The sequence below is a fragment of the Equus asinus genome, chromosome 2, assembly GCF_041296235.1.
Source record: "Equus asinus isolate D_3611 breed Donkey chromosome 2, EquAss-T2T_v2, whole genome shotgun sequence".
Classification (NCBI taxonomy): domain Eukaryota; kingdom Metazoa; phylum Chordata; class Mammalia; order Perissodactyla; family Equidae; genus Equus; species Equus asinus.
This window is the reverse complement of record NC_091791.1, coordinates 81,240,063-81,253,658: the sequence shown is the minus strand read 5'-3', so window position 1 is coordinate 81,253,658 and position 13,596 is coordinate 81,240,063. Positions and strand designations below refer to the sequence as shown.

At 41.0% G+C, this 13,596-nt stretch overlaps 1 protein-coding gene across 5 annotated transcripts in view; it reads left to right on the top strand.

Moving 5' to 3' along the window:
• Positions 1–13,596, top strand: part of MTR (5-methyltetrahydrofolate-homocysteine methyltransferase) — a 101,617-nt gene that overhangs the window by 35,195 nt on the left and 52,826 nt on the right. For 4 of the 5 annotated variants that reach the window (XR_006520028.2, XM_014846519.3, XM_044758557.2 and 1 more), the window contains exons 13-15: positions 1,723–1,835; positions 4,851–4,991; positions 7,288–7,473. Coding sequence is in view for 4 of the 5 variants with exons in the window: in XM_014846519.3 (XP_014702005.1) it covers positions 1,723–1,835; positions 4,851–4,991; positions 7,288–7,473 (440 nt within the window). In the remaining variant the exon portion in view is untranslated. The remainder of the gene's footprint in view (positions 1–1,722; positions 1,836–4,850; positions 4,992–7,287; positions 7,474–13,596) is intronic. The other variant, XM_070492215.1, reaches the window with a different exon arrangement.

Genomic DNA, 13,596 nt, shown 5'->3' with positions numbered 1-13,596 from the left:
AAATCCTTTTTTCCCAATTTGAATTTCATGTCCTATTTCTAATTTGCTTTACAAATCACCTTCAATCTGGGGCCAGCCCCATGGCATAGTGGTTAAGTTCGGCACATTCCACTTCAGCAACCTGGTTCAACCTACACTACTCGTCAACCATGCTGAGGTGGTGAACCACATACAAAATAGAGGAAGATTGGCACAGATGTTAGCTCAAGGCTAATCTTCCTCACCAAAAAAAAGGAAAAAAGAATCACCTTCAATCAGATTTCAAAAGAATGACATCAAACACACTCTTTTAAGTTGTTCTTTTATAAATTGCAAACTTAGAAAAATGTAGTTTTTATTTCAGATACTTCACATTCGTAAAAGATCAGAAGTGCTTTGTGTGAAATGCTTTTCATGTGATGACACAAGATCTCTCCAGCATTTAAATGTTCACCTCCCGGGTTGCCTGCCCTGCAGACCCCCAGGGTCTGACTAAGTATCAGGACACCCTCAGCCTAGCATGGAGGGGGAAAGCCCTGAGGATCATACCAATGGGAAGGGAAATCATAAGCCCACACTGGGAAGCAGTAGTCCTCCCGGTCAGTGAACCAACAGCCAGGAATAGTGTTATAATTACCGTCTTACATTCAGTATTTTCCTCTCCCTCATATCTGTTTCTTACCCAACCAATGCTTTGGCAAAGGACTCAAAAGCCATTTTCTTTTACTAACAACAGCTATGATTGCTGGTGCTAATTTTGTGCTTATCACTGTTATCTAGTGTCACTTTTACAATATCAGGATGAGGCAGGTACTCTCACTATCTCTGTTTTATAAGGTCAGAGGCTCTGAGTGAAGTTGGCCGGGGTTGTTCACTGAGATGGCTTGGCAGGGCTTTGAGCCGGAGGCTGGCTGTCTTCAGAGCCTACCTGTAAGCATCCAGCAAGACTCCTTTTCCTAATGTTTTAAATATAATGAATAAAACAAAAACAGTTACAGGCCTTCCTGTCATGATATTTTACACTGCATGTTGCTTTTTACATAAGTGTAATGTATCCACATTTATTAGCTGGTATTTGCTCCTAAATTGGCTGTAGCAGGGGAGATGTTCTTATCCCTTGGCAAATAAAGGAAGAGGTGCAAAAAGCCCAAGTGACTTGCCCAGAGTCAGCTCAGGCATGGTGGACCTGCGTGGTAGCTTCTGTCTCCCCGGGCTCAGCCTGGCTCCTCCCTCTAGACCCCATTTGGCCTTGCTGGTTATGGGTTCTTGTCCTCTGGATCCAAGAGTTGTGGTAAAGCTCTAAACACACCATTGGTGGGGTTAAGGAAGCTCGTGCCATCTGGCTTCAGGTTGATGTCCGAGTGAACAGCAATCCTTTCGATTCTAACTTCATGGCTTTTCCCCAGACTCTTGGTTAAATAAATAGGGATTTGATGATAATTTTTCCTTTTCTCTCAGAGCTGGTATGATTCAGCTCTTTAGAGAAATTGGAAATTTAAAACCCTGAGATATTTCTTCTTTTGAAAGTTCTGGTTGGAAATGTTGCTGCAACATACAGCCTTTTTTATGTTTAAATATCCCTTGGGGAGAAGGATATGGTCCTGTTTTCACACTGGATCTCCTGTCTAGTCAGATGGGCTTTGGCGCAGAAACTTCTTTTCTTTCTCATGAAAACGTTTGTTCTCTTTTTGTCTAATGTCACCATATGCATTTTCAGAAGTTTTTCAAAATGCTTCTTTTAAGGTCTAGAGCCCTTCAGGATTGGACCGTACACCAACTTTGTTAACATTGGAGAGCGCTGTAACGTGGCAGGATCCAGGAAGTTTGCTAAACTCATCATGGCAGGAAACTATGAAGTGAGCATCTTAATAGGACCCTTGAGGCATCTGCCATGTTTTTGGCTGGACAGTATGTAAATAAAACAGCTCTGCTTTTGATAGTGTTATTAGCAGAGCCGCTGGGAAGTGTGAGAAGAACGGTCACGTGTGTTTGCAGCAGGCTCAGCTGGTGGGAGGATGAGGCTTTGAAAAATTGAAGATGCTGTTGTCAATATTTGTCAAAAAGTACTGCATTCGGGGTATGAAGTGGGAAGAGATGGGAGGGATCCTAGTTCCAGCTATTTCTATTAATTGTGAAATAAGTGAAAAAATTTCAGAACACTCTTCATTTTGGCTTCTCACAAATCCTTCTATGGAGAGGGAAAGCCAAGAAAATTCCTGTTCAGTTCCTCATGACCCCATCAAACACTGACTGACGTGGTATTATTGATTCTGTAGCTGTAGAGGAAAATAAACAAGCAAATGCAAAAGAAAGAGTGAGTTCCTGCCTTGAAAAATTTACATAATAGTTTAGCCATAGTAGTTTTAAGCTCAGTCACTCTGGATGAGCAAAATTTAATTCAAATAGAGCTTACCCTAAACATCTGGATAGATTTTCTTTTTCTTATGCAGATAGAAGTTAAAAATGGAGGAATTTGGGGCCAGCCCTGTGGCCTCGTGATTTAGTTCAGCGTGCTCTGCTTTGGTGGCCTGGGTTTGTGGGTTTGATTCTGGGGGCAGACCTACACCACTTATCAGCCATGCTGTGGTGGTGACCCACATAGGAAATAGAGGAAGATTGGCATAGATGTTAGCTCGGGACTAATCTTCTTCAAGGGGGAAAAAGTGGAGGAATTTGGTCCGGGCTTTAATGATTTATTTTATTATCAAACTTCTTTCACTTTAAGGTTTTGCAACCTTTAGGAAATAGATCTTCCGGAAACCAGTATCAAAGCAGACTTAGTTTTAGTCATAAAGGAAGGGCCCATTTATCACCATTTATCAACTTGTTGATGACTACCCCATGGCAACCCTCAGAGGCAGCCCTGTGGCGCATTACTAGGGCCTGCTTACCTGGTTCCTGGCCGTTCCTGGCAGTCCTCTTCCCTTCATTCCTGCTGGTGCTCACTGCTGCCATGTGCTTCTGTCACGGTCCTCCCGAGTTCAGAAGCTTTCACGGTGTGTTGTTTTTGCATCTAGGATAAAATCCAAACTCCTTAGGCCGTCATTCAGCCTTCTGCACTGAGGCTCCAGACTGCCTCCCCATCCTGATCTCATCACAGCATTCCAGGAGGCTTGTCTCTGCCTCTGCGCCTTTATTCACGTTTGTTCCCTTCTGAAATCCCAATGGCACTTCATAGTTGTACAGTGTTCTTCAGCTGGCAACGTTTGTCTGTGTGTTTTGATTCTTACACCCATTTGTGGTGTCCCTTTCACCTCTCAGATTTATAGATTTGGTACTGAGAGCAGAGGGCTTTTTAGGAAGAAGCAAACGGTGGGAGTAATAATCTCTCGTTTAATAAGGTCTTATTATATTCCAGTCACTGCGCTAGCGCTTTTCAGGTTGGCCTGGCTCCTCTCTGCTTCCTCCAGTCCATCCCGCAGGGGCCAACTGGAGACTCTCCCCCTCACGTAGCTTTCTCCATTTCAGTCCACAGAGACCTTGCCTTTCCCTGCTGTGACATTTGACTCACGCATTATATGGTAGCACAGTTAGGTTTTTTATATGACTATGTCATGGGCCCCCAACTAGATGTAAGCCCTTCAAGAACAGGATTGTTACTTATACTTGTTTTTATTCTTTACATCATTTAACACATTGCTGATACTGAAAAACATTTTTCGATTTGCTGAATTTTGTGATCCTTTTCTCTGTGTAACCTTGTGTCATTAGGAATTGTCTTTCTTTGTGGCAAAGAGTTTCATGCCTGTTCTGTGACAATGATTGCTAGAAATTTCTATTTGGTTTTCTTGGGCTAAGAAAAAATTAGGACAACATCAGACTCTACTGTTGATTTTCTCTCTTATTTTATTACACTGTGAAGTGTATGGTGATGACTCAAACAAAATAGTCTCTACTCTATCAGTTAGAAAGCATTATTGAATATGAATATTTTGCCCAGCATTGTTCAAAGGAGATTGGGAGATACGTAAGACCTTTCTAGATTTCCAAACACTTAAAATCTATTTTGAGGAATAAGCTAATACTCATGAAATCATGAGGAAATGGTGATGTAATAAACCATGTCACGTGATAATGCTTATAATCGTTAGAGAAGTTTAGAGGCAGCAGATCGTTGTGGAATAAGCAGTGTTTCCCAAAGTGAGTTCTCTGGACCACTGATCCTGCAAGATATTCCTTAAATGGTCATAAGTGAGAAATGCTGCATATTCTATTCTGTTCGTGGAGGTTTACAGTGTCTAAAAGTATATTAAAGGATTTGAAGAGCCTTCCAGTATAAAAATCTGCCACAATTTGTTTAACTCACATTTCTTTTCATGTACTTCCTGTCAACAGGCAACAATGAATGCTTTGTGTGTTTTGGCAAACTAAAGAATTACATAAGTTTTGGATGATTTCTCTAAGGACTTTTCTTGGAGGAGTTAGTTACTTAAGCTGGATCTTAAACAAGACAGAGGGGAACAGTATTGTATTCCAAGCAGAGGGGGCAACATGATCTGTGACACAGAGGTGGAAACAGACTTGGCTGGGTGAAGGGTACCAGTCGGGGAGGAGTGTGAAGTCCAGTTATGTAAGAAGATGGGGAAAGGTCACAGGAAAGCCTTGAACACCAGGCTAAGGAGTTTGGGTTCTTTATGGTAGAAAAACAGAGGCTTGGTGGATTCTGAGTGGCAAAATAATGTGATGGAAGAGATGTTTAAGAAAGGTTAATCTGTGCTGTTGATAGGAGAAGAGCAGGCTCAGAGTCTGGCAGGCTGGCTCGTTAGTCTAGAATAATTTGAAAGGACTGCTGGAGATGGTACAGGATGACTTTTGTTAGCCTTCTCTTGAGTCACCTCCTAATGCTGCCTCCTCTTGCGTTCTTTCCTCAGGAAGCACTGAGTATTGCCAAAGTGCAGGTGGAAATGGGAGCCCAGGTGTTGGATATCAACATGGATGATGGCATGCTAGATGGTCCAAGTGCAATGACCAGATTTTGCAACTTCATTGCGTCTGAGCCTGACATTGCCAAGGTTGTACAACATTTTTATTCAAGGGAATTTATGTCTTGCTCCGTCACTCATTTAACTTTGTCAGTTGTCCCATTCATCTGTCAACTCATGCACTGGTTTTCTGTTTTCCTGTGTTCAAAGTCCCAACCGTTTCTGATTGTCAGTTTTCTTGCTTGATGGTAGCCTTTCAATGTAAACTAGACTTCAGAGAGAGATGTGACTTCAGCTTGGCTGTTCCAAGGCTTCTGGAATTGGTCATAAGAATTGATTGCATTTCCTCTGGTGTCTGAATAGACTAAGAACCCACTTTTCATGTCTGTGAAGGATATACTCACCCATTCCTGCCAAATCGTTAGCTCCATTCCTACCATAGACTAGGGAATTCGGTTAATTCTTTCTTATTGCAGGAGGAAGAGACTTTTTTAGGCTTATCAGAGTAAGATAAAATTACAAAACAAGATTAAATTAAGGTATTATGTCAGCTTTTACATTCGTTCTTTGAAAGATGAAAGCTAATTTTTGTATCAGTCTTTTAAAAGATTTTAGATGGGTTCTAAAAACTTTAAAAATCTCACTTGTTGAATTTGTGATGAGGAGTGACTTTTAAAGTTCTTTTTTTTTTTTTAATAAGAAACCTCCTCATGCTTTAAGAGAGAGGGCTGAGGGCTGGCAGTTTTTTATTGGGCTTCAGCAAATGCTCAGTTAGAAGTCTTGTGGTAAGTGGTGAATTACGCTAACCCCTCCTTCATTTATGTCTTAAAACTCCTCAACTACAAAGTCTCATCACTCCTGAGAGTAAATATTTTAGAATTTAAGGTGCAGAGAAGCTAAATGACTTGTTCAAAGTCAGTCAGAATCAGAGGGGTAGCAGCTGTTTGTCAGCTGAGTCGTGGGAAGAGGGCTGTGCTGGGAGCCACAAGACTCGACTTAGAGCTTCAGGCAAGCCGATTAACTAGAGACCTTAGTTTTCTTGCTCATCTCTAAAGTAGGACTATTTGTACGTGCATTGTCTGATTTGCAAATCGTAAAGAGAAAAGTGCCTTTGTTAGCTGTGAAAGGACCCCGTGTAACTTAAAGATATCATTAGTTACTTAGTGTTTTGATTGCCACAATAATTTTTCTTTCTTATCTTTCCTGGTTTTGACCTACTACCAAAATTTGTTTGAGACTAAATTTTGAACAATGGGGTAGAGCGTAGAAACGCATGAGCAGCATGCTTTCACCAGAAGGGCTGACATCACAGTGTCAGTAAGTGCTTTAGAACGTTGGCCTGGTGTCCTCATTGCATTTGACCCTCTTCCCAGCAAACCTCTCATGATTAGCATGCTAAGAAGGAGTGAAATTGATGGATTCCTTGTTCTGTTCGCTCTTTGGAGATGTGGCTTAAGGAAGAGCCGGCCGCCCTGGGAACCTTTCCCTGAACCCTCCCTCCCCATTTGCCCTGTGTGATGGATTGGGTCTGATGCCCCTGAAATCTGCCTTCATGGCAGTCCATTCTTCTCGTGTGCGCTAGCGCTGCTCTCACTTTATGTCATTACCTTTATAAGTTCAGTGGAGCCTGTCTGACCCTTGCCCCTGGATCTGGCATGGGGCCTAACCTGGTGGTCACTTAATTATTTGTTAAGTGAATTAATTAAATAATGGGGCCTGGATCAGCTGCCCTGTTTCATTTCTTTGCATGAATCTAGTGCTTCCTTGAAGCCCTTACTTTCACCTTTCCTGGAACAGAGGCCTGAATACATGGAGAGCATTAAAAACGGGCCTGTTCTTATCTATGAATTCCAGTTTTGCCCTTTGTTGTAGTTATATGCAGTTGTTGAATATTACATCTACTTTTCCCTTCTAATAGTAAAACTCATTTTTTTTCCAGTCAGGAACTTGATTACCTAAAGGGAAGATTGAATTTGAATAACTTGGCCAGAGGGCTGTCACCAAGGATGTGCGGTTACACATTAATCCCAGAGTCAAATCAGGGGTGTCTGAGTCCTTCTTGAGGTGTTTGCCTCAGGGTTTAGGCACCTGAAAGTGTAAACTGGTACTGAAGCCAGTGAACTGACCTCAGTGATCCCCTTCTGCTGTTTAGCTATGATCTTTGAGTTATAAATTCCTGGCCTGTGCATGGGGTCTTTTGTAAGACTGGAATTATTCTAAGTATTTTAGACTTTAAGAACAAGTGCATTAAAATTCTCTCTCTGTCACACTGCTATTATTTGTTTATTGTTTTCCCCAAAAGAATTAGGGAATATTGGGGAGCTCTTGGAAGAAAATTTGTGGTGACTTGTCGACTTTCTGTGATTTTCTTGCCTTCTGATCTCAGGTGCCCTTGTGCATTGACTCTTCTAATTTCGCTGTGATTGAAGCTGGGTTAAAGTGCTGCCAAGGGAAGTGCATTGTCAATAGCATTAGTCTGAAGGAGGGAGAGGATGACTTCTTGGAGAAGGCCAGAAAGATTAAGAAGTTTGGAGCTGCTGTTGTGGTCATGGCTTTTGATGAAGAGGGACAGGTGAGTGATTCCCTTTAACCTAGCTCCATTGTGGTACTCAGGCTAGAGAGAGCAGTGGGAGAGAACCGAGTCCAAAACAGCCATATATATATATATATATGTTACACACACACACCCCTACATATATATGAAAATTTGATATATAGTAAAGTCTTCTTAGCAGTGGAGAAAGAAATTATTCAATAAATGCTATTGTAACAACTGGCTATGCATTTGGAAGAAAATTAAGTTTTAGAGCCCCATTTTTCACCATATACTAAAATAAAGTCTACATCAGTTAAAGATCTGAATGCAAGCAATAAAATTCTAAAGAATATATGGGAACCCAGAAAGAAAATTAATAGCACTATCTACATAAAAATGTAAAACTTTGGGGCCAGCCCGGTGGCATAGTGGTTAAGTTTGTACACTCCGCTTTGGTGGCCCGGAGTTCACAGGTTCGGATGCTGGGCATGGACCTAACACCACTCATCAAGCCATGCTGTGGTGGCATCTCACAGAAAATAGAGGGAGATTGACACAGATGTTAGCTCAGCGACAATCTTCCCCAAGCAAAAAGAGGAAGATTGGCAACAGATGTTAGCTCAGGGCCAATCTTCCTCACCAAAAAAAAAAATGTAAAACTTTGTTTTGCAAAAGACATGATACTGTTTACACATGAGTATTAGCAGTGGCTTAATAGCCCTAATGTGCAAAGAGTTTCTTTAAATCAGAAGGTAAAATGCCCAATCAACCCAATAGGAGGATGGACAGAGGAAGTGAATAAGCAATTTATAGAAAAAGAAATACAAATAGCCAATAAACCTATGAGAAGATATTATATTTTATAATGATTAGAGGAATAAAAAATGAAGCAATATGAGATATGATTTTCTTTTATCAAATAGAAAAAAAATAAAAGATTGATAAATGGCAACTCTCATAATCTGTCTACCACGGAATCAGGGAGGGGCATGTGGGAAGCTTCAGACATTATGGTCATTCAACTGGGTGATGGGTGTACAGTGACTATTGTATTGTTGTTTTATTCCTCACATGGCTTTTATAAATACTTGTGTATCTAGTCAATATTTAATTTAAAACAATAAAACAAAATCCATGCCTTCTGATTCAGCCCTTCCTGGGAATCTTCTAACAGGTTGAGGATGTAAGGTATGTGTTCACATTCATTGTAGCATTGTGGTAGCAAAAAATTGAGAACACTCTAGTGTCCGTTAATAGGAGAATGCTTAAATCTTGCTACGTGCCACAGAGGATACTGTGCAGCAGTTGAAAAGAATGAGGTGATGGAACCATGTCTACAATATATTAAAAAGTGAAAAAAGCAAGTGACATGATCCCATTTTTTTTCTATAAAAAAGGATTTATGTGGATATATGTGTGTCTATATAAGCAGAGGAAAAAATTCAGTAGTTGTTAATTGGGTCATAGGGATGGTTTCAGATGGGGACTCACTGACTTCTTATTTATCTGATTGACAAATGGTGGGATTTTACATCCTTTTTCCTTTTCTTTTCTATTTTTAAAATAAAACTATTTTTAGCAAAAGTGTTATTGTTTTGTACAAAAGATGTGTTTTCATCATGGGAAAAATTCAAATAATCCAGAAGAGTGCAAAAGGGAGATAATTTTGATAAGGAACATGTATTAGGCCTTTACTTATACCAAGCAAGCACACTGCACGTGTTAAATCAGTTTTTCCTCCCAACATATAAATATTGGGCATATAGTCTTACTACTTGTGTGCCATGTGAGGAAACCAAAGGCACAAAGACCTTGTATGACTCACTGTTGTCACACAGGTAGAAGCAGTATTGCTGGGAGTCCAGCCTAGGTGATCCTTGTCATTCATTCATCAGAGTCTGTGCTAAATGGTTGTGTATAAGAATCCAGGGAGAGGCCGGCCCGATGGCACAGTGGTTAAGTTCGCACACTCCGCTTCTTGGTGGCCCGGGGTTTGCCGGTTCGGATCCCAGGTGTGGACATGGCACCGCTTGGCAAAAGCCATTCTGTAGTAGGTGTCCCACGTATAAAGTAGAGGAAGATGGGCATGGATGTTAGCTCAGGGCCAGTCTTCCTCAGCAAAAAGAGGATTGGCAGTAGTTAGCTCAGGGCTAATCGTCCTCAAAAAAAAAAAAAAAAATCCAGGGAAAGGCTGTTGGCTTTGGAAAGGAAGAGTTGGCTGTTATCTTTAGAAAAGATGATCTCGTAAAGCCCATCTGAGGAAGGAACATTTGAAAACCTGAATAAAATGAGAAAGCCATGTGGCCATTTAGGGAAAGAGCAGAAGAGGTTCCAGCAAATTGAAAATTTTGGGTAAGTGATGTATCTGCTGTTCTGTAACTCACTCGCCCCACTCAACAGAATGTTGGCAGCTTCCCATCTTAGTAAATATGCTTTATAACTCCATCTTTTTGGTTGCATTATATTCCAGTATATGTATGTTTTCCTTAGTCTATCATTGATTGAAATTGTGATTGTTTCTAATTTTTTAGTAGAATGAACAGTGGCCGATGAATATTTTAATTCATGTGGCCATTTTCCCCTTGTAGAATAATTTTCTTAGAGTCAGTTCATAGAAGTGGAATTGCAAGGTGAAAGGGTTTGCACTTTTATTATTTTGATAAATGTTGTTAAATTGTCCTTCTGAAAATTTGCATCTAGTCATTTTCCACCACTAGTTTAGTGTGGTAGGACCTTTTGATATAACTTTTATTTTTACCAAAGATATATATGCAGGTAAAAAGGCAAATAGTTCTGTAAGACTTTTTATGAAAAACAGAAGCCCCCAGAGGCAACCACTTTTAACTTTTTTTTAGTTGATTCTTACAGCATTTACCTCCTTATCTTCAAATTCCAGTTTTAGTTATTATTTATTGCCTTTCTATACAGTCACAGGCCCTTATGCGTTATTAGGTCAATGACAAACCACGTATACCACAGTGGTCCCCTGAGATTAGTCCCATAGAGCCTAGGTGTGAGTAGGCTGTACCATCTAGGTTTGTGTAATTGCACTCTGTGATGTTCATATAATGATGAAATCACCTAACGACGCATTTCTCAGAACGCGTCCCTGTCATTAAACGACACATGACTGTAGTGGTTAAGGATTTGACTTTTTCACCATCCTCTACCCCTACTCCACACGTCTTTACATTTATCCCCCCATGCTCCCTATAATATAGTTAGTTTTAGTTATATTTTCTGTGTTTCTGTTATCAAGTGATATAAAGCGTACAACAAAGCTGAGCCATATAATGTGCCATGATTCCTTTTCCTTCCCTGCATCCTGTTTTCCACGAAGTTAATGTTTATCTTTTTGTTTGCTTTGTTTCTTATGTATTTCACCTTCAGACTGTCTCCTGCTTGTGCAAATTTCCAATATCCACTGTATACAAACACATTAAGTAGACTGTCATTTTAGTTTCTTGAAGAATTCTCTCTCCAAGTCTTCTGACAGGATCTGGAAAGGTCGCTCAGTAGGCTGACTGCAGAGTGTTCACCGTGAGACCTCCTCACCATCATCCTGGGGATTCCTCTTGCCTCTCTCTCAGGTTTTCAGATCTCTTAATTTCCTCATTCTTGGTTTAAACTCTCATTTGGTGGAGTGCATCCTCTGGGAGATTCTTATGAAAGAAAACATGCCAGTAAATATTTTTGAAACCTTACGTGTTTGAAAATGGCTTTATTCTACTTTTACAATTAATTGACAATTGTATGGGTATAAGAGTGCAAGCTTGAGATTATTTTCTCAGTTTTAAAGCATTGATCCATTGTCTTCTAATTTCCACTGATTTTGATGAGAAGTCCAGTGCTCTTCTAACCCTTGATTCTTTTTCCGACATATTTGTTTTTCCATCCTCTGGGGGCTTCATGGGCCTTCAGTGCCCACAGTGTTCTGAACTCTTGTGATGATGAGCCATCCGTTTTCTTGGGCACTCGGTAGGCCCTTTCAACTGGGAAACTTATGGCCGCAGTTATAGGAAGTTTCCTTGAATTGTTTTATCCTCTTTTTTGGCATGTGTATTATTCAGATATTGGATGTGTTGGAAAGATTGCCTAATTTTCTTATCTCTTCCGTCTCATTTTCGAACTCCAGCATTTTACTCTGCTTCGTGTAAGATTTCTACATATAGACTTATATACCTTTCTACATGTCTAGCCTCTCCATTGAGTCTTATTTCTTTACCCAGGAGCTCTGTTTTTGTTATCCTAATGTTTCTTTAAAATTCATAGAGCAGCCTCTTACTATTTAATGGAGGCAAATATCTGCTCAAATGTATCTTGAGAACTTACCACGTGCCAGGCCTGAGGAGATAACAAGGGAATAAAACCCAGTCCTGTCCTTGTGTGATTTATATTCTTGGATGCAAAGGGAATAAGAAATAAAATACACACACGCTTTCTCCAGCATATATATGTTGGGTGATGTTGAATACAGTAGAGGGAAATGAGAAGGATCGAGGGGATAGGAAGTACCAGGATGAGGGTGGGGGATGCTATTTTGTATAGATGGTTTGGGAATGACTCATGGGTAACGTGACATTTTAGCGAAGCCTGAAGGAGGCGAGGGAGTGAGCCATGTGAAAAGGTGGGGGAAGAGTCTTCTGAGCAGAGCCGGAGCCTTGAGATAGATACATGCTTATCATTTGAAAACCAGCAAGGAGGCCAAGACAGCTGGAGCAAAGAGGAGAAGAGGAGAGTGGAAGGAGAGGCGGTTACAAATGTAGCAGGTAAAGGGGCTCACCCCGTGGTATAGTGGTTAAGTTTGTGCGCTCCGCTTTGGTGGCCCCGGGTTTGCTGGTTCAGATCCTGGGCCTGGACCTATGAACCATTTGTCAAGCCATGCTGTGGCAGCATCCCACATATAAAGTGGAGGAAGATGGGCACAGATCTTAGCTAAGGGCCAATCTTCCTCAGCCAAAAGAGGAGGATTGGCGGCAGATGTTGGCTCAGGGCTAATTTTCCTCAAAAAGGAAAAGGGAGGCAGGGTAGCAGGTAAAAATCACATAGGGTCTTATAGACCACTTGGGCTTTTACTCTGAGTGAGCTAGGAAGCCACTGAAGGGTTTTAGACAGAGGAGTGAACATGATCCCACTTATGTTTTAAAACTACTCTGGTTCTTGGTAGAGGATGGTCTTTACAGACAAAGCAGAACTATTGGAAGTTATTGCTATAATCCAGATGAGAGATTATGGTGGCTAGGACCAAGGTGGAAGCAAATGGGATGTGAAAAGTCATCTGTTGCTAGATATATATTTTAAGGTAGAGCCAGTGGCATTTGCCTTCACATTGGTTGGGGGTTGAGAAAGAAAGAGGAGTGAGGGATAATTTCGGGGTGTTTTGGCCTGGGCAGTTGAAAGGATGGAACTATTGCGATAGGGAAGACTGTGAGAGAAGCAGGTTTGGGATGGGGTAAGGAGAAGTTTGGGTTTGGACATACTATGGTTATGGTGGTATGGTGAATATGCAGTTGCATAGATGAGTCTGAGTTCCATGGGCAAAGTCCAGCTTGAAGATAGGATTCCCTTACTTGGGAATTATTTGTACACAGATGGTATTTAAAGCAGTGAGACAACTAAGCTCACCCAAGGAAAGACTTAGAGAAGAGGTCCTAGGACCAAATGAGTCTTGAAGCTGCAGAGCTTAGTGGATGCGAAGAAGAGGAGGTGCCATCAGAAGGATTTGGGAAAGAGCAGCCTGTTTGGTAGGAGAAGAACCAGAATAGAGGGTTCACTTGGAAACTGAGTGAAGAACAAGCTTCAAGAAGGGTGCAGTGAGCTGTTTTAAAGAGCTGTGGATAGATCAAATAGGGTGAGACCAAGAATTTACCATTGGATTTAGAAGTGGAGTAGCTTATGATCTTGCTGTTCTGTTTCCAAGGAGATAAAAGCTTAATTGGAGTGGGTTCAAAAGAGAATAGGGGGATTGGAGGTAGCAGATGTAAACAACTTTTTTGAGTTTTCCTGTAAAGAGGAACAGGAAATAGGGTGGAAACTAGAGATGGATATGGGGTTAAGAAAGGCTGTCTGTGTGTTTGTCCTTGTGTCTGTGTGTGTGTCTGTGTGTGAAAACAGATGACGTGACAACATGTTTGTAAGCTCATCGGAATGATCTGGTAG